At 38.2% G+C, this 25,290-nt stretch overlaps 1 protein-coding gene across 7 annotated transcripts in view; it reads right to left on the reverse strand.

Moving 5' to 3' along the window:
* The window catches only part of Myo6 (myosin VI), a 133,629-nt gene that overhangs the window by 49,512 nt on the left and 58,827 nt on the right, over positions 1 to 25,290 (reverse strand). For all 7 annotated transcript variants that reach the window (XR_012909986.1, XM_075965125.1, XM_075965124.1 and 4 more), the window contains exons 4-12: positions 23,154 to 23,227; positions 20,550 to 20,679; positions 13,288 to 13,393; positions 11,224 to 11,279; positions 10,666 to 10,763; positions 9,856 to 10,020; positions 7,266 to 7,346; positions 3,517 to 3,697; positions 161 to 305 (exon numbers count right to left, since the gene is read on the reverse strand). Coding sequence is in view for 6 of the 7 variants with exons in the window: in XM_075965125.1 (XP_075821240.1) it covers positions 161 to 305; positions 3,517 to 3,697; positions 7,266 to 7,346; positions 9,856 to 10,020; positions 10,666 to 10,763; positions 11,224 to 11,279; positions 13,288 to 13,393; positions 20,550 to 20,679; positions 23,154 to 23,227 (1,036 nt within the window). In the remaining variant the exon portion in view is untranslated. The remainder of the gene's footprint in view (positions 1 to 160; positions 306 to 3,516; positions 3,698 to 7,265; positions 7,347 to 9,855; positions 10,021 to 10,665; positions 10,764 to 11,223; positions 11,280 to 13,287; positions 13,394 to 20,549; positions 20,680 to 23,153; positions 23,228 to 25,290) is intronic.

Below are 25,290 nucleotides of genomic sequence, written 5' to 3' on the forward strand. Positions count from 1 at the left end.
TCGCTGGCGGCACAGAATTTTGATCCATCAAGCACAGCTTGAACATTGAAATGGGAAGAATGAATGATGCATAAACATTGACCTTACATCTCAGTGTTTGCAAAACACACACGGTTTCCCTTGACACGCCACAAGGTAGGAGCCATGTGCTAGAACTCACTTTATAACCGTTCCTTTGGTGCCCCCTGCTGTGGTGAGCATGACTCTCGTGGTTAAACTGACTCGCAGATCATCCTGGTCCAATCCCAGCAGTTCAGCACAATATTCCAAGGACGGGGCGGATTTGTTCTTCAGATTACAGCCACCTAATGGGAACGTTTCAGTGTGAAATTAACAAGCACTGAACAAGATTACCTAGATTCATTTCTCAGGATTTTATTCACTTATGTAATATTATGGGATAGACGAGGCTTACTCCAAACTTTCAAACACAGTGTTTTTTTTTTATCCTTGTTAGATGCCCCTACCAACAAGATAAACAGGAAATCATAACCTGGTGCAAAGCCGCGGTATGAATGTTCCTGCCATAAGAGTCACCCACCCTTTCTGCTACCTGCTGCCATCTGGAGGCAAAGCTATTCTGGAAATGTCCAGAAATAAACAATTCCTAAGTTTTAACTGTGCATTCTTCTGAACAGTGACAGAGAATCTCCTGCCATCCTGCCAGGACTATAATCCCTGTCTCTGACACAGTGGCCACCAGGATTCCATTAGTTGACTTAAATGTTTCTTCTTTTTTACCATATCACAGCATTTTTATAAGAACTAGGTAGTTAACATAAGGAATCCTTTTTTAATCTTGGAAAAATATAAAATAATACAGAGCACCCATGTCACTCCCTAAAAACATCCTCTAAATGTTTTTATTACTATTATGTTGCTTATTGTGATATTATTACTGTTATGACATACTTGTTACATGGGATTTTTAAAACATAGGCAGTCCTAACAGGAATTTTCTATACTTCCACTAAATAAAACAGTTTTATAACATTGGGGAGCTTTACAAACATTTATTGGAAAATGAACTTTATGATAAAAACCATTATAAAAGTACTGGGTTTCTGTGCAAGTCACTATGACAATCCTACACTGAATTTTCTAGAGGAAAAGACAAAAAGAACACCTCATTTTAAATTAGCAACAAATGATTTAGATCCAAGGGGAGTCACAGAAAAAAATGAGGATTAATAATACAACAAAGGTTTAGCTATGAAAATAAAAATGATCTAATGCCTATCTCACCCCAATCTCCCCTGCATTCTGTTTTCTCTCGCAACAGAAAGAATTTTTTTTAAGTAGGAGAGAAAACAAGCACACACTATGTCCCTTTTGGTCACTTGGCATGCTCCAGCTGGTCACATGATGCTTGGGATATTCTATATAGCTACATGTTCATCCTCGGGGCAGCGATAAATGACAGGAAAGTGCTACTTACCACACTTCTAACATTCACATGTACGTCGACTATTCTACACTTAATTTTTGTATATTATTTAGCCTCTCCCACAGCTCCCTTCCTGAAACAATGCTAATGTACAAACAAAATATATGATGCAATATATTTTCAAGGGAAATTTTCCAATTCCTCTCTTTAAAAAAAAACTCTAAAGGTTATTCATACATCTTCCAAGTACCTAATTTTTACTGCATCTTCATTTCAGTGACTAATCATCTGTACATTGTTGGATTTATTCACTTACTATCCACCAAACACCAGTATTCCAACATCTTGTAAATACTTGTGGCTACTATCTCTTTATAGTGAGGAAATGAAGACCCGGAATGGGCAAGGTCATACAAGCAGACAGCACATGATGAAAGAATTCGATTGATGGCCATGTGCCCAGGCATTACACTATGTTGTGTCTGAAATTATTGACTTCGCAGATCACAGGACAACAGAGCTGAAAGTCACTGAAGACTGTCCATCTTAATCTGCTCACTCACAGACGGCAAGGCTCAGTGGCCCAAAGGTACTGAGAGACAGTTATGACCATCTCCCGAGCCAGTCAGGCTCTCCTGTCTATGACTTCATTAGCAGCCATGCTCAGTACCACTGTGCACGTTCCATATCTGCAAAATGGAGGCACCTCCTATCTCATCATTTTTATATGTTTCAGTTATGATTATGAAGGATCTTATGCACAGAAGACATCTTCCCCCCAAGTGCTTGGGATCACACTTAGGGCCTCAAAAAGGCTAAGAAAGCTGGGTATCATGGCACATACCTATTACCCCAGAACTTGGGGGGTGGAGGCTGGACAATCACCTTGAGGTCAGCCTAGACTATATGAGACCTGTCTCCAAAAGGGGGAGAAAGGTTGCTGGAGAATCAGCTCAGTAATTAAGAGCACTTTCTGTTCTTGCAGCGAACCCAGGTTCAGTTTCCAGCACCCACAAAGTGGCTCACAACTGCCTGTAATTCCAGTTCCATCGGATCTATCACCCTCTTGTGGCTCCTATAGGTACCAGGCACATATGTGGTGTACATACACTCATACATTTAAAAAAAAAAAACCTCTTCAAATTTTAAAAATAGGGAGAGATGGAAAAAGGTGAGGGCTGGGAAAGTACTCCATCTACACTGAGGTAATCATGAGTCCAGCACATTGTTTCTTTAATGGTCTTTCCTGCTTTCTCTGAGGCCCCATATATATACTATTACTAGGAATTGTACTTTTTAAATGCACTTATGGATTATCTCATTTTGCAAATGAATACAGCAGTGGGATCTGACACCAAAGCCCATAGTTTTGGCTGCTGTGTTAAGTGGTGCTTCAGGCTCTTAAGGCATCCTTGGTGTAAGTTTCAAGCAAAATGTATTCATGCAGGGCTAGTAAATGTTTTATTCTACATGAGAAAGTCATAAGTCTTTGGGTTTCATATGGCAAAGTCCCCGAGAAGCACAGCTTTACCCTGGAACATGCATGCTGGCACAGACAATACACAGACAATGGGAGGAGCATATTCCACTAAAATTTCACTTACAAAAACAAGTGATGGGCAAGATTTGTCAATTCTATATTCAGGTATCAAACTTGTAATTATATAAAAAGACTTATTGTTTCTATAGAAATGGAAACATTAAAACTAAAAAGTTACTATCTTGGTTGAATTTAAATACTTTTCAGCTTCCATAAGAATAAAACTTTTATTTTTATCTCCGACTAGAGAATAGGCTGTTGTATATTAAATTACCCCAATTAATTTATTCAAGCTTAGATCTATGAAACAGAGAGAGTAAAAACATGTATTAACAGATAAAAAATTATTCCATTAAGTATGAAAAGTACAATATTAGCTGGAAATTTTTTAGGTACAAATCACATAATAGCTACTAATTTGTTCAGAACAACTTTTCCATCTGCCAGATCACCACATAACAGAGGATGTCCCAGAAATTTGTTCTAATTTCAACAAACCTACACACAAAGGACTAAACATTCATATGGCTAGGAAATGACAAACATTATACTCAATTTTATTCTTTAGTTAAAAATGTAAAGAAACAACCTGAAGTGCTTCCGGCTTCCTCAAAATCAATATTTCCAAGGTGCAGGACACCAGCTACGACTCGGAACAGATCAAGCTTTTCTTCGTCATCCAAACCAATCTTTTTCATGGCTGTGCACATCCTAATAAAATCTCCATGGTCATCTAACAGAGGGTCTTTCAGGGAACCTGCCTTAACATACTATAAAGCAAGAGGGTATCAACTGACTGGTCTTTATGTGATTCAGGTAAACTACAAGCTACAACAGAAGGTCTGTTAATGCAATATACAACATGCAAAAATAAAATCTGTCAACAGAAAAATGTAAGCATTTGAGCACATTCAAAAACAGAATGGTATATAAAGGGTATGCAAGAGCTCTCTGTACTATTTCTTAAAACTTGATGTGAACCTACAGTTTTTTTCAATGGAATAAGATGCTTTGCAGCTAAAGGAGGGTGCTAAGGCTGATGTATTGTAAGTCGAGGATATGCGATAAATACAAATTAGTGAAAAGGGAAAGAATGCTAGCTGAAATGAAGCAACAAAAAAAAGAAATAAAATAGTAATAAATATGCTCACTCATCTGACTGTTAATCCACAATTTATACAATGAGTAAGTGTTCCATGATAACCCATGTAGGTTACAAATATATGCAATTTTGTCAATTAAAAATAAGTATGAAAAATAGGGTAAGTGAGAAGAATTATAAAAAATAATTTAATGTGCCAATAAGCATGCCACTATGTTAACTACTGACAATTATATCATATAAACAGGCAAATGGAGACAAGGCAACAGCATCTCCACGGCCTGAAAAATAGTCCTGTAATTTTTCTATATTGTATGTATGAGATGAGGTGAGTTACTGCACATTAGAATAATGGAATGGTTTTCTGAATGAGAGAGAGAGAGAGAGAGAGAGAGAGAGAGAGAGAAACCTGTTTTCTCTCCTAAAAAAATTTGCATCTCAAGTATTCCTATGTTAGGATCTAGCAAACTCAGACAGAGAATGAAGAAAGTTAGGCCTGCAAAGCAAAAAGATGTAACAAAAAGAGAAGTTACTAACACAGAAAAACTGATCTAGGAATTTTCCAGAACTTGAGCATTAAAAGCTAACACTAAAATATGGAAACTTAGCATCAGAATTAACGAGAATTAAAGCTGTCTGATGTTTTCTTCTCCCAGCATGCAACTGCTTCTCGTGTCCCAGCATGCAACTATTTCTCGAGTTAACAGTCTGCCTGCTTTTCACAAGGTGCTTTAAATGTCTGATAGTGTGCCAGATTTCCGGAAAATGTCTAGAAAAGGAAATTCTATTTCATTCTTTAAAAGAAGCAAAAGCAACAACCGCATGCAGAGTTTAAAGAAACACTATCATGCAGAATTTTTAGTCTCACAGCTGAGCATCTGCATCATTTAAATACTGTTTTCTAATCAAATCTTCAGGAACATATTGACTTCACAGCAGACTGAAAATCCTGCATTCTCCTAAAATTTGCACACAGCACAAAGACACCCAGACAGAATGGAGCAAAGCGTTTAATTAGTCAAAATGATCACCTCGTCCTCCTGACAAAGAAGACATAAAAAGTAATTTAGATATATTAATACACTGTTCACCTTTATATATTATACACATGCACATTTCTCTCAGTGATGTAAGATTTCTGATAAAGCATTCTCACTCTAAAACATGGAAAGATGATGTTTTCCTCCCTGCAGAGTGCCTTCCACTCTCTGGAGGGTAAGGAGGGGCTTTCTCTCCTCGCTCCTGCTTTTTCCTATGCCCTAGCATGTTTTTATTTGTTTTCCCTGCAGGACCACTGCAATTGTCCTGAATGTGTTTTGATTATCTTAGTAGAAAGACTACAACTTATATATCTTGAAGGCATCTTATAAAAACATAGTCCTTTAAGATGCAGTAAAGTAAATGCTATTATAAATGTTGATGTTGCTTCCAAAAGTCTCAGCCACGGCTGTAACATAAAGTTTACCCAGAACTCAGATGTCTATGTCTAAAACAACATGTCAAGTATTAAACTAAACAAGTATTAACTGCAGTTTCATGTGTTCATAATTTGAAATGAGAATTGTATTTTCTTTCCATACATTTATATTAATGTATTTTACACATAATTTATCTTACCCAGCCTGAGTAAAGTCAAAACATCTGATTGGCAAGTGTAGAACCATTAAAAGCTGCTAAGTGTAAAAAGGTACTCAGCTGACATAAATATTTTTAAAAATAATAGAGTCAAGATTAACTAGTACCAATAACCAATCCTGATTTACTTTTCATAACTTAAGTGCATGGTTTAGACACAATACAACTTACTACATGAATTTGTGGCTGAAAATGCATAAAAGTTTAAAATTCTTAAACATTTAATGTTTTTAAAATAATAATTACATAATTCTTAGATTATTTAGTAAGACCAAAATATGTGGTTGATACAACAAAACTATAATATGTGAACAGCCTTTCACAAGAATGCTTAAGGTATTTACTATTTCAACTCTTTCTTCTGTAGACAATGAATTAAAAAGCATACTTTATGCTTTCTATTGGCATGTTCCTGCAAAGACTCATGTGTGGAAGACTCAGTTCCCAAGGCAGCACTATTCAGAGGATGGCTTTGGGGAAGCGACTGGATCATGAAGACTCTGTCCTCACCAGGAGATTGATTAATCCATTGGTGGGCTCAAAATGTGATGAGCTAAACTTGGCTGACTGAACTAGAGGGCTTGTGGTCTTTACCTTGTTCCTGACACACACTCTTTCCTTTCCTCTACTCACCTCCCACTCACTTTTGGCCACCAGGAGGTGAGCAGTTTTACCTAACCACCTGCCCTCTGCTGTGAATTCTGCCTCCCCATGGCCTAGAATCATGGCGATCACTAACTTGTTGTGAAATGTGACTTTAATTATGTACAGCTGTGTTACATTTCTTTATGCTGCATTTGTTTAATTATGTAAAGATGTGTTGCTGTTTCACCTTGCCTGCCTAAGACACCTGATTGGTCTAATATAAAACTGAGTGGCCAATAGCTAGGCAGTAGAGGAACAGGCAGGGCTGGAAGGCAGAGAGAAAATGTAGGAGGAATCTAGGCCCTGGAGAAGAGGGAGAAAAGAAATAGAAAAAGAAAGAAAGGGACACACCTGGGGCCAGACATCCAGGCAGCTGACAGACAGACATGGAGGAAGCAGGAAGGTAGGACACAGAGAATGGAAGAAAGGTCAAATGAAGAGAAACCGGTTAATGTAAGTTAAAAGAGCAAGTGGGACAAGCACAAGCTAAGGCCAAGGACTCACAACTAATATTAAGTCTTTGTATCATGGGTTGGGACCTGGTTGGTGGCCCAAAGAAAGCCTGTTAAAACTAGCCATGGACTGAAATATAAAATCGTGAGCAAAAATAAATCTTTCCCACTTTAATTTGCTCATATAGTTTGTCACAGCAGTAGAAATCTTACATATAAATATTCTTAATTAGTAATAGTAATATCAGAGTAGGTTACTAAAATATGGTGATTCCTAGAAAATTTCATAGCATAGAAATTCAAAAAAAGAACATGAGGAAAGCAAAGCATTTTGGCCCAAAGAGAACAGGAGCCTGCTGTTCTATATATGACAGGTTTAGAGAGAGAATTGTATCACCATACAATTTTAAAACATAAACCTGAAACAAGAAGTTCCAAAATAAAGACATATCCATTAGCAAATATTTTTACGTTAAAGATTTTAATTAAAATAATCTACTGTACCTCAGGGCTTTTTCGGTTCTGTAAAATCTGCTTGTCAGTTTCTTTGTTAGCGAAGTACCTAGTGCAGCCTCTGTTTAAATACTAAAACAAAGAATTGATGGTACAATTAACATGGGATCCACTGGGAAAGAACAGGACTACTTAGTGAATTCAAGGTCAGCCTGGGCTACATAATAAACCTCTGCCTTGAGGAAACAAACAGAAACTAAAGACCTGAAGGTGAAATTCAACAACTCAGGATTAACCTACTAAGCAGCGCAAGGCCCTGGGGATAATCTCAAGAATGTGAAGATCTCGGAAAGGGACGACTTCTTCCAGCTTTGCAATGGCAAGAGTCAGTACCTATCCTTGCCATCTACTGTCATTCTATGCCAATTTTCTTAATATTCCAGGATTTTTGCCTGATTGCACCAAATGCTTCCAGAAAGCACATAAAAGTATTTTTAAATTTATAATAATGTTGAGCATTTTTAACTTTATTTTGCAGGATACACGCATATTTCATACAAATATGTTAAGCCAGTAAATCTCTAAATTATGAATCCGTTTGGATGAAGTAATGACAAAATGAAGTTTGACCATTTTGAAACCATTCAGGCTACGCCTTTGTGTTTATAATTTGATCAGTAAATTATAAGGACAGACTATTTTTTTAAAAAACCTGATGAAATTATCAAAACACCTTCATATAATTTATAGTGAATATATATTTGGGGAATGGGATAAAGGTATGGTTGTTTGTAACATGACACCTGCCATCACTGGGACTGCCCTAGAGGAGATGAAATCCATCCTGGTGGTCCATACTACAAAGGCAGGAAAGCCTGTGGTTGCTTTTGGTAGCTGCCCTTGCAGGATGCCCTCCCTGTGCAGGGAAAGGCTGCAACTTCTGAGCCTGAAATGGTAAGCTCCAAAGTCTCCACGCAAAAGGAAATACTGCATTAAAGCCATAATCGTCACTTGACTTTCTGGCCAGCTAAGAGTTGGCAAAATCTAGACATATATCATAATTCATGGGATTTCTAGAAACTTGTATTTCTTTTTTTCTTAAAAAGTCAAAAAAAGGGGGCTGGAGAGATGTCTCAGTGGTTAAGAGCACTGCCTGGTCTTCCAAAGGTCCTGAGTTCAATTCCCAGCAAACACATGGTGGCTCAGAACCATCTGTAATGAGGTCTGGTGCCCTCTTCTGGCCTGCAGGGATACACACAGATAGAATATTGCATACATAATAAATAAATAAATATTTTAAAAAAGTCAAAAAATGCCTTGTCTGTTTTCATGAAGAGATGATAAGCAATTAACTTCAAATTCCAATTAAGTTGAGAATCAGAGGTCAGAAGAGGAAGGGTGTCAAATCCCCTCAGACTGGCATTACAGATGGCTGTGAGCCATCATGTGGATGCTGGGAGCTGAACCCAGGTCCTCTGCAACAGCAGTCAGTGCTCCTAACCGTGGTGCAGCCTCTCAAGCCCTCTCCCCGACAACACTATCAAGCATCATTTTTTCCACCAGGATTTTCAAACCCTTAATTATCACAGCATTGGGGTGGGGCAGGCACTTATAGTTTCTTCCCATCCATCATAACAGTCAGACAGTGTGTGCATTTCCACCACATTCTAAGTTGCCCAGGAACAAGACAATGCCTTGTTTATCTTTTAATCCTGGCACGATGTCTAGCTCCCAATAATCAGCAGTAAGTATTTATTGCTGAATTGTACTATGGGGTATAATGATGCTTTCATTATAACATTGGTTCAGTGATCACAGATTTTACAGCTACTTTAGAGATAATTTTAAGGCTAGAATTACAGAACCTTAGAAATTTGTAATTGGGTTTAAATTAATAAGGTTTTAAACATCTGTCCTTTTACTTACTGAATTACATATACTGATATACATGTTGAGAATCACTTATCTCAAGTATTGTGAAAAGTGATTGAGATTTCAGAGTTACTTACACTTCAAAGTATTTGCATAAACTTTCATTTTCCAACTGAGCATCACAAATCTAAGACTACAAAGACCAGTGCTTGAGATTTGGGGATTTCATATCAGAGATACTGAACTCAAATAGACTTCCAAATCTCAATAGAGATCTCATTGGCAAGACTATAGTTCTAACACATCATCTAGTTACATTTCAGGTATCCATGGGAGGTGCAGGGAATCGATGCCTTGGCCCCTTCTGGATACTAGGTCCAAAGTTTGCAAACCCCTTAAAACAGCATCACACTTGTACACGATCTACATATACACAGCCTATCAAAAACTTCAAATTACATGAAAACTGTTTATAATCCTTACTACAATATAAATGCTCTGTGAAGGAATATTATCCCTTGTTGTTTAGTAAAAATAATAGGGAACTAACACAAGCTCAGTACAGATGTATTCTTTATCATCCCAAGTGTTGTCAATTCATGATTAGTTAAGCCTAAAATGTAAAATCTGCAGATTCAGAAGCCCACTGTATTTCATTTACTATAAGTTAGGTACGAATACAACTAGATATCAAAATACAGTGAGTTTTAGCACTGAGAGGGTAAACAATTTACAAACTTCAAGTGAAATTTATTTTCCTTCAACTTACCCGAAAATTATCTGGGGAACTCAAGTGCAGCTTCTCCCTAATGTCTTCTGAAGCCCCAGCACACAACCTGTAGAATATATGGTAATTACGCTCCTCTTTGCCTTGAACACAGATCCTAGACTTCTCTAGGAGATAGTGAGAAACAAATCCTCCAACAACTGAGCTCTAAAAGACAAAAGAGAAAATAGATTCTTGCATTTATGGGATTGAAAAAAAACATAATGTTCATTTTATCTTTTCTACTAAATATTTGCTTATCAAAGAAGTTAAAATATTTAGCAAATATTGCAAAGAAATATATAATGAGTATTTCTACAGTTCATCCTTCATTTTAAACACTGTTCTCCAGTCTCCATCCTGATCCTTTAGGTTTGGAGCCTCTGCAGCATCAGAACTGACTTTGTGGTGGGCCCACAGATGGGTGCCAAAGGCTCTCATATTACATCACCTTCACCTCATGCTGAGAAGACACTAACTGCCCTGACGTCATTGTTATAGACCACACAGACCCACAAATACACGCATCACTATATCATGTTGCACCCATGAACATATACATTATCCCATTATCAAAACAACAAAAGGATCAAATATGAAAAAATTAACTACAAAGCTATGATTGATAATGCAGCCAAATCCAATATTTTGATTTTAAACTGATAGACATTCTGAAGGCATTCTAAATACACACACACTAATAATTACAATAATAATAATGTCAGAAAGGACTGTACTAATTTCAATTTAAATAGACCCTTACACTTGCCAGAAACATTTCCCAAATGTATCCCACATGCAGCTTTCATTTACCTTTTCATTGAAATGAATTTCCACGAATTTCCCAAATCGACTGCTGTTATTGTTACGAACAGTCTTTGCGTTTCCAAAAGCTTCCAATAGTGGGTTAGCTATCCAAAAAGAAAAGAAAATGTTTCATCAAAAACATCACAAGAAAGGCATGAGGAAAAACTATGGAGCGACATACATATTACATGTCCACAGGGAAAAAAATGGGAGGAAATGATGAATAAATGCTTTTAGAAATATTAATATGGAAGAACTATCAAGTAATGTCAAATTCCACAAGTGTTAAATGTTCGCCCACTGTCCTGGTTTTACTTTTGATTGACAAGTGGACAGGATCTAGGGTCATCTAGGAGACAAAGCCTCTGGCAGAGAGAAAGACAATAGGTTAGTTACCAGATCAGTATGAAGACATACTGATAGTTAATCATAGCTGGGCAAAGATTTATAGAAGATGGAAAGGTTTTTCCACCTCTAGAAGAAAAGCACTGTAGACCACAGATAAGAAGATTCTTCTAAGTTAACTTCAGATATACCTAATTAAAAAATAAAAATCAACAATACCTTCAACAATTCTATCATCAATATCTTGACCAGTGCCATAAGATTCTGTCAGGTATCTATTTAAAATACAAGATTAAAAAAAACTTGAATAATAACTGAGTACAATATATTTATAAATTTACTATTTAATACATACCAAACCGAAACATGGGTCATCATTGTAACTGCTTAGTTATTTTTAATTTTTATTACATTTTTATATATGTTTCTGTATGTGTCTTGTGTGGGCATATGCAGGTCATGGAATTATATTTTTAAGCTTTTTGGAAATATTCTGATTTTTAACAAATTTTCAACTAGGTTTACATAAGTATCTTAATTAACTATTTAACTTAATAACTATATACATTTACATAACAAATAGAAACTTTCATATCCGCCATGAAAAAAACTAAGAACTGTAATAGATTAGAAATAACATTGATAAAAACAATTCAGGATGTGCTGGTTCTAGCAGTATCTTCACCACTAAATTTAACTTTCTTGAGTGTGTGTGGTGATATACATTGATCACCAACTCCATAGGACCTGGAGTCATCTAGAAGGCAGGTCCACGGCCATGTCTGTGAGGGATGGATTGGTTAGATAACTGAAGTGGGAAGACCCACCCTAGACGTGAGTGACAGCATTCCATGTGCTGGGATCCTGGACCACACAGAGAAGATCCAAAAGGCTAGGCATAGCACTCACTCATCCCTCCCTGCTCCCCGACTGTGGATGCAATGTGACCAGCTTCTGCCAGCATGCCTTCTCCACCATGGTGTATTTGAACCCTTGAACCAAGAACCAACATGAACCTTTCTTCTCTTAACTCCTTCTCATCTGATTTTTTGTCACAGCAATGAGATGATTTACAGTATTTAAATTGAAAGAATGAAACTATAGTCCTGAGGTAATGTTCCCTCCTCTCTTAAAATGTTATGAGTGTACACCAAATGTTGAGAGTTTAATATGATGGCAGAAAGGGGGATCTGATGAGAGAAGGTATAAGAGAAAGTCTAAACAAAAAGTTGTTTCAAAGATGTTTCATAGCATCAACATTGAGAATAGAATGTCCACTTGGATTCTGAAGGAATACTCCTAGGTTTCTCATTGCTTAGCTAGCACTAACTTCTTAGAGAATCCTCCAAAACATAACACACCACAGCCAGCTTCCTACAACATAGAGATTGCCTTCCATATAAGATGTTTATTTCTTCCAAACTATTCCATAAGGAATGCAATGGTATTAAAAGTCAATCTGCTTAAATACCCTGTCATTACCCCCTACTGACTCTCTCTCTCTCAAAACTGCACTATTCACAATAGCCAATAGACAGAAACAACCCAACTGCCTATCAACACATGTACAAATGCAGCAAATACAATAGTTCCCTGCAATGAAATTTATTCAGTCCTAAAATTCATGAAGGAAATTCTAATGCATACTATAACATAGAACACATATTATAACATGGATTATTATATATTTTTTTAAGAGTCAGGATCTTACTAAGTTTTCTTAGCTCCCATTCCCTTGAAAGGAAAGTGATCTTCCTGCCTCAATCTCTCAAGAAGCTGAGTGTGTGCATCTGTGTGTATGTGTGTAGACATACAGGCAGGCACATGTCACTATAACCAGCTCAAACATGAGTGAATCACATATTGAACTAAATGAAATAAGGAAGTCACTGAAAGATTAATACTATATGATGCCACTTAAACCAAGTACTTAGAGAAATGCATAGAAACCCGAAAGAGAACAATGGTTCTGGTGGAGTACTATTTTATTTATGTACTTTTTATAAAAATTACAGCATCTGGGGAGTGCTATTTTATTTATGCACTATTTATTGAGTACAGCATCTGGGGAGTACTATTTTATTTATGTACTATTTAATGAGTGCAGCTCCCATTTTGTGAGATGAGGAACATAAACAACACAATGACACGGATGTGATGCATGAATGTCCTTCATGCTGCTGAACTTCAAAACGGGTACTTGGCAAACTCAGTGTTACACATTTTTTACTATGAAAATAATGTCAGACTGCTCAAAACACTGCAGATTAGCTAAATACTCACCTTAGAACAAACTTTGTATTTTCTGTTTTGCCAGCTCCCGATTCCCCAGACACAATGATAGACTGGCTCATCTTGAGCACCTTCATGTCTCGAAAAGCCTTATCAGCTGCAGGCAAAGCAACACAGTAATATAGCAAGCTAAGTTATTGGCAAGAGTTTACTCTAGGGGCCTTTACTCCTAAAGAAGTCATGAATGTGTGTTCAAAGATAAAGTCATCCAAAAGGTTTCTGTATTTACTTGTAAGGTTCCTAACAGCTAAGTAATAAAAAATCCAAACATCTCAAGATTGTGCTAGATTGTCTCCACACTGAGTTTTGGCTCAGCTCAAATACCAGAGTAGAGCTGCAGAGAGACAGGAAATGCTCAGTGCACATAGATAATGAGGTCTCCAGTGAAAAGCAAGAAGGAATGAGCTTCCAATTAGAAATTTGGCAACTGTACCCATTGTGAGAGAGAAAAACAACTGAAAAATAAATCTAGGGAATGATATTTTCAGCTCCATCCACTGACCTGAAAATTTTATAAATGCATTTCCATTCACAGCTGAGTGAGGAAACCCAGACCCAGAGAGAACATCACACTGTTTCTCTCATTTGTGGGTGTTAACCCTGAATCTCCAAATGTGTGTGTGTGTGTGTCTCATTTGCAATAACCACAGCAGTCAAAAAATTAGTAGGGAATCATCAGGAAGTGGGGCTTTCAGGGGAGGGAAAATATGATGCAGTAACATAAAGGGGAACGATGTAACAAGGATGGTTAATTGGGGTAAGGAATGGGAGGGAGCATAAAAGCGGAATAGGGGAGAGGGTAGGGAGTGGGAGGGCAGGGTAAAGGAGAGAATATGGGGAGAGATAACACACTAAAGACCTTCTAAAAGCAGTCATGAAAATCTACTACTGCAGAAGCTTCCTAGAATATAAACATACACATATAAGAAGAGCTTAAATGGAGTTACCCTCTAATGGGGCAACAATGCCCTATGAGATAGTATAGGCTAACAAATTAAAAGCCCGATGTCAGAATATGTTACCTCATTGTTGGCCATTGAAGTCCCAAAGACTCCAAATATTGCCTGAAAATTCTTATTACTCCAGAACTTGACAGTAAGACCCTTATCACATACCTGAGTCAGAAAATATGAAGAAATCGAGCTGGTACTGCCTTGGATGAAAGCTTCATCCCTATTGGCTAACATTCTTAGTTCTGGGAGGTGCTATGCATGCTACCAGAGGAGAAAAGGAATCCAAGCTTATCCAGATGTGAACCCTGCAAACATCAACGACAATGTGCCTGGCAAGACAGGCCCACTGGTGCAGCAGTGGCATGGAAGTCATAAAAGTAACAAACCATTTTCTGCTTGGACTAAAGGCTCTCAGCACCAGATGAAACCCATAGCTGGCACAATTATCAGGACCAAGAACCTGTGACTATACAGATCATAGGACCTAGCGAGTAATCTACTCCTGTTACTCTGCTAATAAGAGATAATATTTTTTAAAAAGATATAATATACCAACCCCTAACTACTTCTCATTATATCCACAGATTACTGCAGCTCTCAAGCTTCATCAGAAAAGGTTCTTTTTTTAAAAAAACCTATATATTTTTATTTTATGTGTATTGATGCTTTGACTGAATATATGTTAAGTGTGCCACATATGTATGTGCCTACCAGAAGAGGGCATCAGATCCCTCTAGAACAATAGTTTACAGGTGTTTGTGAGCTACCATGTGGGTGCTTGGAGCCAAACAAGGGTCAGCAAGGCTCTTAACCACTGGTCTATCTCCACAGCTCAAGAAGTTTCTTTTGGCATTCGATGGTGATTAACACAGATTGCCACAATTGGTCAAGGTTCAGAGAGTAATTAATTGTGGAAGTCTCAGCCCTAAGTAGAGTAACTATATCACAACCCCATCCTCCCAAGGCTCAGGCATCACTGCAGAAGAGGGGGCAGAAAGGGTGCAATAGCAAAGGCAGCAGCAGATGACTATAAGGTCATAACAGCGTTGGATACAAGAGGAGAGTTGCACATATGAACCCACAGAAATTGTGGAGCACACACAAGACCTGTGCAAGCTCGGCCCAGACAGAATCCCAGTGTGGAGGGGGAGAGGTGGGCACGAAGTTCCATCACTAGCTGAGGAGCTGCTGGTAATTCATGGCTGCCAGAAGAGGGAGAGCTGACTTCTTGAAAGGTATGGCCCTTGTAGGTCTAACATGCTCCAGAAGGTGGCCACAGGCCTAAGAGTGGAGGGCCAGCACTAACGGCGCTCAGTGTAGCTTTACAAATTAAAAAAATGAAGACACAAGTAGGGTGGAGATGGAATTGGGGAACTGATCTGGGTGGGAGGAGAGGAGTGAGGGTGGTGAATCTGAACAAAACACAAAGTACAAAATCTCAGAACTAATAAAAATATTTAAAAACTAAACCTATGCAATTTTGCTCTCTGTAGTATTAAATTTAAAAATTGTACAGAATGTGTTAACATTTCTAAGATAGGCAAAATTAAATTGCTTTAAGTCTCCCTAACTTAGTATTATTTATATAGACTCTTTAACTATCTTCCTTACACTACAAGAAATGAAGCTGTAATGGCTTAAATGTTTAGATTACACAAACTAAGCACAATGAATTCTGTCGATGTGACTAAACAGAAAATGAAGTCAAAAATTAGTTCCCCCAGAGATCTTCACATTGAGCAAAATTAGTTACTCTCTGAAGGATAAATATCACATTTTCCCTCATGTGACTTGAAAGCAAAAGGGAGACTAACTTGGAAAGAGGAGAGATCAGCAAGAAAGGAGAGAGGGACAACAAGGGATAAAGAAGAGGAGACCATGAGAAAAATACATGGTATAATTTCCTTTGAAAATGTCACCATGAACTGATTTTTACACAGTGAACATTAAAAAAAAAAATAGTTCCAAAGCAAGTTGGCTCAAGAAGACAACTTGTGCTACCCATACAAACAAAAATAGCTTTACAAATGGATTTTACTCTAAGAATAATCTACAAACAGTGTTGCGTGGGTATTCCCACCAGTCCACTGTGATTGAAGCATCTGCCTGCAGAGAAATGCTGCTGGCAGGCAGAAGGACATTTGGGAAGGAGGACCCAGTACGAGGCCCTTGGGTAACTAGAGACATACTCTGAGGAATTCCCCTAAGCTTGCTTAAAAGGAGCCTGCGAGCTTCTCTAGGGGTCGCCATTTGCTTATTTGCTGTTTGACCTCTTGCATTCCTGTGAAAATAAATAAATGCTCCTGTTGATTGCATACATGTCTGGTGGTCTTTTGTGGAACTTCACGTGAACCCTAACACTGGTTATATCTGACTACAAAGGCTTCGCCAACATATCCTGAATTTGTCAGGATACAGGTAGAACGTAAGCTCTAATTTCTGATCATCCACTCCACCCCTCTGCACCTCCAAACCAGGGTCTTCAGGATGAGAGGCTGAGAAAGTCAAGACAGACACTATTGTTTTCCCACTTAGGCTCCTCAGTCATTTGAAATTCTGCAATTTTATATAAAAAGCTATGGAGCAAGATAATGCAAAGAAGAAGCCTGCTATAACAGCTCTTCGAGTCTTGCCTGCCATGATAGCACACACCTTTCCCAGCACTCAGGAGGCAGAAGTAGGTGGATCTCTGAGTTCAAGGCAAGCCTGGTCTACAGAGTGAGTTCCAGGACAGCTAAGGCTGTTACACAGAAAAACATTTGTCTCAAAAAAGAACAATAACAAAAACAAAACAACAAACGAACAAAAATCCCTAGTTCCAGTCTGGCTCAGGTAACATATTTACAAGCGATGCCCAAGCTAAGACAGAAGGAGGCCTTGTCTCAGAGCTGTAAAGGAGACCACCTTGGAGATGCACTTGATCATAAGGATTGAAACATACCATTAGAACCAGGCCTGATGACACACCAGCAATCCCAGAACTCAGAAGGAAGAGGCAGAAAGATCAGGATTCCAAAGCTAGCCTGGTCTCTCTCTCTCTCTCTCTCTCTCTCTCTCTCTCTCTCTCTCTCTCTCTCTCTCTCTCTCTCTTTCTTCCTCTCAAAAAAAAAGTACTATTAAGTTGTCTTCTATTATGCCTACTTTCAATGGGACAGACACGCCTCAGAGGCCACAGGCATTTGATAAATAATGCATGGCTGGCCCATGAGTTGCCTGCAAAAATATTAGATCCTCCCTGAGTAGGATACATGCTCAAACAACACTAACACCCAAAAGGCATACAGGTCTTGCAAAATATGTATTCAATGCATGGTATCTTTTATTAAATAATAAACTAACTAGGAGAACAGCATTTGCAACCTGGCACCTGAAGGACTGGCCAGGCATGTGACCAGTATCTGTGACCTGACCCATGAAGGACTACACAGGGGTGTGCCAGGAACCTGAGAGCCTGGGAAGAAACACTGCCACCAACGCTAAGGAGAGTACACTCAGACTTTATCCCCACCCAGTTCTCTCCCCTGTGTATCTGTCCTTCTCTGTTTAGCAGCCACTCTACCCAGACTGCTCTGCTCTCTTATCTTTCCCATCTCTTTCCATCTCCCTCTCTCTTCCCCTTCTCTTCTTTTGTTTTCCTTTAACCATCCCTTTCCCTTTTTTGTTTTCCTTCCAATTGTCTTTCCCACATACCATGTGCTAGCCTAATGTGTGGGTCTCCACATCTCTGCCACTTTAGGCTGGAACTCTTTTAGGTTATTTGATAGCTGTATTCCCCTCTCTCTTTTCATTCTACCTGTAAGCCTGCAAGCATTTCTGCTACAATCAAGACTAAGACAAGAGTTTCCACTTTCTCCACTCTTATCAATATAGTGCTTCGAGTCTTGGTTATAGAAATAACACAAGAGAAAGAAACAAAAGAAACACAAATAGAAACATTAGTCAGCATTAACAAATGATATGACAGTATAGGAAACCCTAGAGCATGCCGCAGAAAACCCCTGGGGCACTTTCAGAAATGTGACAGGACATAAAATAAACATACAAAACTCAGTAACCTTTTCATACACCAATAACAAGGATGTTGAGAAAAAAATCAAGGAAATAATTCCCTGTGTAGTTGCCTTGAAGAGTAAAATAAAATGCCTAGGACAAACAGGACAAACCTAACTAAGGCAGTGAAAACTTTCAAACCTGAGAAGAAGACATTAAAAAAGGATACGAGAAGAGTGGAAAGACCTCCCATGCTCACAGATGGTAACAATCATATTATGAATATGGCTATACTACCAAAATCAATCAACAGATTTAAAGCAATATTTATAAAATGACATTCTTCACATAAGTAGAAAAGAAACCTTAAAATTCATATAGGAATACAAAACATCCCAGATAAATAAAGCATATCTTAGGCAAGAACAATAGTTGAGACCATCATATTTGATTTCAAGTTGTATTACAGACTAATAATAATAATAATAACAAAAGACAGCATAGTACAGGCACATAGATCAAGAGAATAGAATGCAGAACCCAGATACAAACCACCTAATTTTTTTTTATAAAGGTGCCAAAAATATACCCTGGAGAAAAAGACAGTCTCTCATTCACATGTAGAAGAATGAAGCCCAATCCTTATTTCTCACCCCATTCAAAAATCAGGTCTAAATATATGAAAACTCTTAGTGTGAGACCTGAAAGTCTGAAGCTGTTAGAGGAAAAGGCCAACCAAACACAAGATATGGCATAGGCAGAGGCTTTCTGAGGGGTCCCGAAGCGGTCTCCAGTCACTTCCAGTCACTCGGGAAGTAATGCCAACGACTGGCAAATATGATCTCATGAGCTCAATGAGCTTCTTCTACATGTCAAAGGAAACACTGATTAGGTGAAGAGACAGCCTACACAGCAGGATGAGATCTTTTCCAGATAGATATCTAAATAATAGATAGACTATACAAAGATCTGAAGGAAGGGGGCAGAAAGAACGTAAGGGCCAGGAAAAAAGATGGGGAGAAAAGTGGAATGCTGACTGCCGGGCATGAAGGACATGGCTGTCCCAATCCTGAACCCATACCAGTTATGATTAACTGCACAACACGGAGCTCTTAAAAACACCCTCTCATGGAAGGGGAAGAGCTCACAGAGCTCCACCTCTTCCTAAGGATTTACACACAGTCAATGGTTGCTGCGGAGGCAGAGACATTTTTTCTAGTAATACAGCCATGATAAGGTGCCCACGCTCCTATAAGCAAAACTAATTAAATCCATTGGGTCACATACAAAAAAGGGTGAGATTGGAACAGGAAGAAGATTAGTGGGAGTGGTAATGGGTGAGTATCATCAAAATACATTATGCACACATATATGAAAACGTCATAATGAAAAAAATTAAGTACACTTAATATATGCAAACAAAAAGGAAACACTTAAACGCTGCTGGTGGGAATGTCAACTAGTACAGCCTCTATGGAAATCAGTAAAACAGTTCCTCAAAAAAATAAAAAATAAACAAGTAAAGCTATTACCATAGCTCAGTAAAGTACTTGCCATGCAAGCCCAGCAACCTGAGTTTGATCCCTAGAACACATGTAAAAGTAGAAGAGAAACAAATTGACCTCCACACCACCCACTCCAAGTTATCCTCTGACCTCCACACATGCAACCTTGCATGTGCACACGTGTGCGTGTACACATACACACACACACATACATACATACAGTTTTTTTAAAAATAAAAACAACAGTAGATTTACCAATCCTGGGTGTTTACCCAAGAGACTCCAAGTCAAGAGATCACAGAGTTACTTGGTGTTTACCACAGCACAATTCACAACACCTAAGTTCTTTTACTAACCTAGGTGTCCTACAGCATAGAATAGATAAGGAAACTGTGCTATGGAACATTTTCCAGCCATAAAGAAAAACAAAATTACATCATTTGCAGGAAAACAGATTTAACTGGAGATCATCAAAGTAAGCAAAACTGAGGCAGTCTTGTGTTTTCTCCTATGCAGTTTTTATGTTACATAGATACATAAGATCACATAGGCAGATATTATATCAAAGTAGAGGTGAAGCTCTCTAGGGAACAAAGTGGATAACAAAAGGAGGAGGGGAGAGAAGGGGCGAGAGCAGGGTGTGAGGGAGGGTGGAGGAAGGGTGCATATATCCAACAAACTGTAAACCGCTGCATAAAAACATCCTGATATAGCACAATAACATTACAATGAATCTCAAAACAACTTAAAAATCAAGTAAATTTGTACGATATGAGAAAAGGCAAGAATTAAAAATATAACTTACCAATTGCAAAGACATGAGGTGGCATCGTCCCAAGAGATTTTCCTTGATAGGACTTTATTGTATCTGAAGAATATATTTTAGGAATATCAAAGTATGGATTCACTGCAATCAGAATGTTGGCGACATATGTCTAAGTAGGAAAAGCAGAAAAAGGAAATGTCCATGTATTACTTTCCTTCAAAACTAAACAAGGCAAACAGGAGAAATCAATGGACAGAAACCTTCAATTCTCATACAAACAAGACTTCGCAATCTACATTTCTAGCCCTAAGTTAAATATTTTCTGATTTTACAGAGTCCACTATTTCTCAAGTTCCAAAGAAATACTTAATTCCAAATAAATGTCCTTATTCTGTCATTCAACAGTCATTTCAAAGTCAACACCTTAAAAAAAAAGATTATACTTTACCATGTCCCTATGACTCATTAAAAAAATACCTTCCCATCATTCTCCCGGGTGATGGCTTCACCACATACTGAATCTACCTAGAGTCCACAAGCTGGGTCCCACAGCTCATCTCAGGCCACAGGTATCCTCAGACTATTCACCACAACACCAAAGCATTTAAACGATCTTCTAGCTCAGTCTGAGCCTCCCTGTCAATGAATGCCTGGGAGTGAAACAGCTCTGATGTGACCACTTGGTCATGGGAGTTCTGCAGAACACCACACGCTAACCACTGGCGGGTAACTGTTCCATGAGCAACTTCAACTTCCTTTTAAAATTGGAATTTAATTTGGTATTTAAAGGCCATAATAATGTACTAATAGAATTTATAAAACTTCTACTTGGGGAGATAGAGAGTTGTAGCTTAGTAACACTGGCAAAACCAAGGCATACAAGGCCCTACTTCTCTCCTTTCTCTCCAACTGTGGAAGAGAAGTGCTGTAAAAATCCTGCGCTCTCAAACTACTAAATGCACACAAAGTTCCCAAAGATGCTTCCTGGAGAAGAGTGGTGATGAGGACAGAAGGGACTGGAGAGCTGGCTCAGCACTGTCTGCTCAAACAAAGGAGCCAGATTTGGCTCCCAGAAGCCTCTTCGGACCTCCACAGGCACTAGTCACATACAGGCTGCACATACATACAATCAGGAAAAACACACATACACATAAAATAAAAAGAAATAAATCCCTAAAAATGAGGACAAAAAGTTTGATCAGAGATTTCAGTAACATGAAAATGTTAAATGAGGCTCAACTATTGTTTTAATCAAATCTAACTACCAAAAAAGGTTAAATTATTACTCTAAATTGCTTCCTTCCCATAATTATGCATCTATATAAATAACAATTGATACATTTATTTAGATTTTATAATAATAACAGATTCATTTATGGGTTGCCCACCATCTCATGATTTTATAACTAAAAGGCCTAACTGGCTAGGAGAAGAGGACATGCCACTCCTGACTTCAGGCTACCTGACAACTCTGGTCCTCACGCTCTACTCAGAAGAGGCAGTCCCCAGTTATATCTAAATTGATTTTCACTGATTTACAAGTTAAACCGTTTCAACAGGCTTTAAAATTTTGCTGCTTCAATATCTAAAACAACACTCAGTGAACGTTAGAGTCTGTTCAATCACAAGTTATAAACAGAATAAACTTCACCTCTGAAAACACTTCTACCCAAGAATACCTATATTCACACCTAAACTGACTCTTTAGTCAGTTGAACGTATGGGATAAAATGGAAGGAAGTGGAGTCTTAGCATGCACAGCCAGGAGACAAGCAGATTCTTTGGAAAAGACCACGCTAGTTCTATTTCCAAGCTGTCACTACTTGGACAGATGGCAAAGACTAGATGTAATTTAGTCAGAATTAAGTAAGTACAATTAGGCAAATTGATAGTGATATAAAAGATTAAGACTGTCATTTGATCTTGTAAGTGTCAAAGAAGCCATGTGCATCCTTCGTTCAAAAATAATGAAGCCCATCTTTATAACAGGATACCAGAGTGTGGTAATCCATCTCCAGCCAACAAAAGAATCTACGACCAGGTCAGAACAATATAAAATCTCATCTGTGCCCAATGAATAATGATAATTAAAACACAGTAGCTAAATATCCATCTGAATTATCTGGACTAACTACTTACAACAAAAGCATTGTCTATCTTTGTGTTTAATGGTCTGTACATTTAAGAACCAGAATGTAAGGAATAATGAAATCCTACAGTTATTTAGGCTCCATGATCAGCATTCTTGTCTGATACTTCTTCAACTATTGCCTTCTATTGAACTTACTTAATTTTCTTCATTTAGCTTTCTTTTTAACCTCAGTACATATATGTCGCCTTAAATTCTCTGCACAGTGTGAAAAGTGAAATTAAACAGATGTGTAAACATATACCAAAAATAAACTCTAAAATAGTTTTAACCACTCAAATTGAACCTTTGTAAGTCCAATAATTGGTTCTCTGAATTCATTATCTTATTCTGTAAATTTTATTAAGTACCCACTGTGTACCAGGTTCATGGGAGCTCTGTTTGGAGAGCATGCATTAGAACTCTCATGTACACTCAGACCATGCAGGGAAAAAGTAAATGTTCCATGTGAGACAATTACCCACAAAAACTAAAGTCATTGGACAAATACTTACATAGATTCTGTCTTTACTGTACCGAACTTTGACATTATGGAGGAGTGTGGCTTCATTTAAGTACATCAGTGAACCTAAGAGAAAATTTTAGAGAGTTGAAATAAAGATTAAAAATAAAGCTCATTATACATAATCACTCTGATTCCCATTTAAAATTCACTTGTTATGGTAGATTTAATATCGTGTTTTTTAGAACACAGGTACACATAAACCCCATGGGCTAGTACAAAACAAATCCATCTGGGGTACGTTGCATTGGTAGAACATTTGCCTAAAATAAATCTTGTTCATTACATCTGTAAGAATTATAGACGATACATTCCAGCTAGGGGCGTTACATACAGTGAGTACCAGTGATATATTCTGCTGAGGTCAAGTTTAAATGTCAACTATCAATCAAGTGGAAAGAACTACTGTATCCATTTAGGACCCTACAAAGTGAGCTACTAATCCAGTTCAATGCTAGAAGCTTACCGATAAAAGAGAAACCATACAGATTTAGAATAATAAGAATAATAGAATAATAAGGGTCATTTGGATATCATGATGACTGATAAAAGGAGAGTCAGGCCCAAGAGATATCACGCATCCAGCATATTTATGAGTTAAGTTCAAAATCAGAACAAACACCTTGTTTTCTGTTCTATTGCAGTGATCCATCCCAAGTTCTTCCCTGCCTAGTCCCTATGCACTCCCATCTCCTATGCTTCATTTCCACGACAAGCCAGAGCAGAACGTATGCTCATTGGCTTGCTGTTGCGACCATAATTCTATCAGTTATCCAAACTGAAGACAGTAGTCAACATCAGAGCTATCTCTTCTTGTCCTCCCACTTGAAGTCAGTTTCTAAATCTCCGCATCACATAAAGAAAGATACAACCCACAGCCAGATTCATGGTAAGTATCCTACTGTTAACACAACCTGAATGCCTGACTTGTCTCTCTCTCCTTGTCTACAGCCCCATTGCTGTGCAGGATGGCTGTGAAGGTCACCCTACCTCTTTCGTAGTTAGAGTGTCTTCTATTTGTCTATGGCTTTCATCTCTATTCTCCCTAGTCCAGACTGTGGAGTGCATTAAGTAGACTAGAGCACTAACTAAATCTCTCTCCATCTCAGAGAACACTGCTGGGGCTCAACTACAAACATTCACCTTAAACTCGACTGAAAGTTGTTATTAAACATGCATTCAAATGGTCATTTTTATGATTTTCTATAACTTGTTTTAATACCTAACTTGTACATAGATAGCTATTTATCAAACCCACAATCTATTCATACATTGTGTCTGCCTACAACATCCTCTCTATCTATCTATCTATCTATCTATCTATCTATCTATCTATCTATCTATCATATATATATATATATATATATATATATATATATATATATCCTTTAAAGTCACTTCTCAAAATGATACTTTGAGATAGATACAGACCTATCTCAAAATGATACTTCTCCAGCCTCACCACCTCCAGAGCTAGTCTCTTCTTTCCTAATCTGTCAGGATTAGGATGATAATTTTATACCTCTGGTTTCAGTTACTAAGCCAGGTACTTGAGGGCGAGACGCTGCAGACTTCACTTGTTTTACAGGTCCTCACTTAAGACATAGCACATGTTCAGTACCTGTATCCCCAGTATACAAGTCAACAGTGCCTACAAGAGCCTCTTGCAAGACCTTCCTGGCAAAGAACAGCCATGTTTCTGCACTTAGACAATGAAGTCAGCTCACTTTCTAGGGGCCTCATTGCCTTCCGATGCCCCCGAAAGCAGAGCGGGAGAGTGAGCAGTAGGATGGGGCTCTTCACAGTTGAGTTGTAACTTTCCTTTGAACTGAGGAAGGATCGGAAGGGCTCCGCCTTCGTTCCTGCTTTTCTTTCACCCTCATTCCCTACAAGCCCGATCTACATGCTGCTGCTTCTCTATTCAGCATTCTGCTGAGCCTCTCCCCACATCTCACTTTCCTCTGAACACCTGCCTACACGCTAGCATCTGCTCCCTCTAAGGGAGAATCGCTGATAGCACAGCATTCAGACCGGGTCAAAGCCAGCCATGTAACCCGATACTGACATGCGGATGGCTGCTAACTATTCTCCTCACCCCAGCCCTTACTCCCCACCTGCCTTCTCAAAGA

This window comes from Microtus pennsylvanicus, chromosome 3 (genome assembly GCF_037038515.1).
Source record: "Microtus pennsylvanicus isolate mMicPen1 chromosome 3, mMicPen1.hap1, whole genome shotgun sequence".
In the NCBI taxonomy this organism is placed as follows: domain Eukaryota; kingdom Metazoa; phylum Chordata; class Mammalia; order Rodentia; family Cricetidae; genus Microtus; species Microtus pennsylvanicus.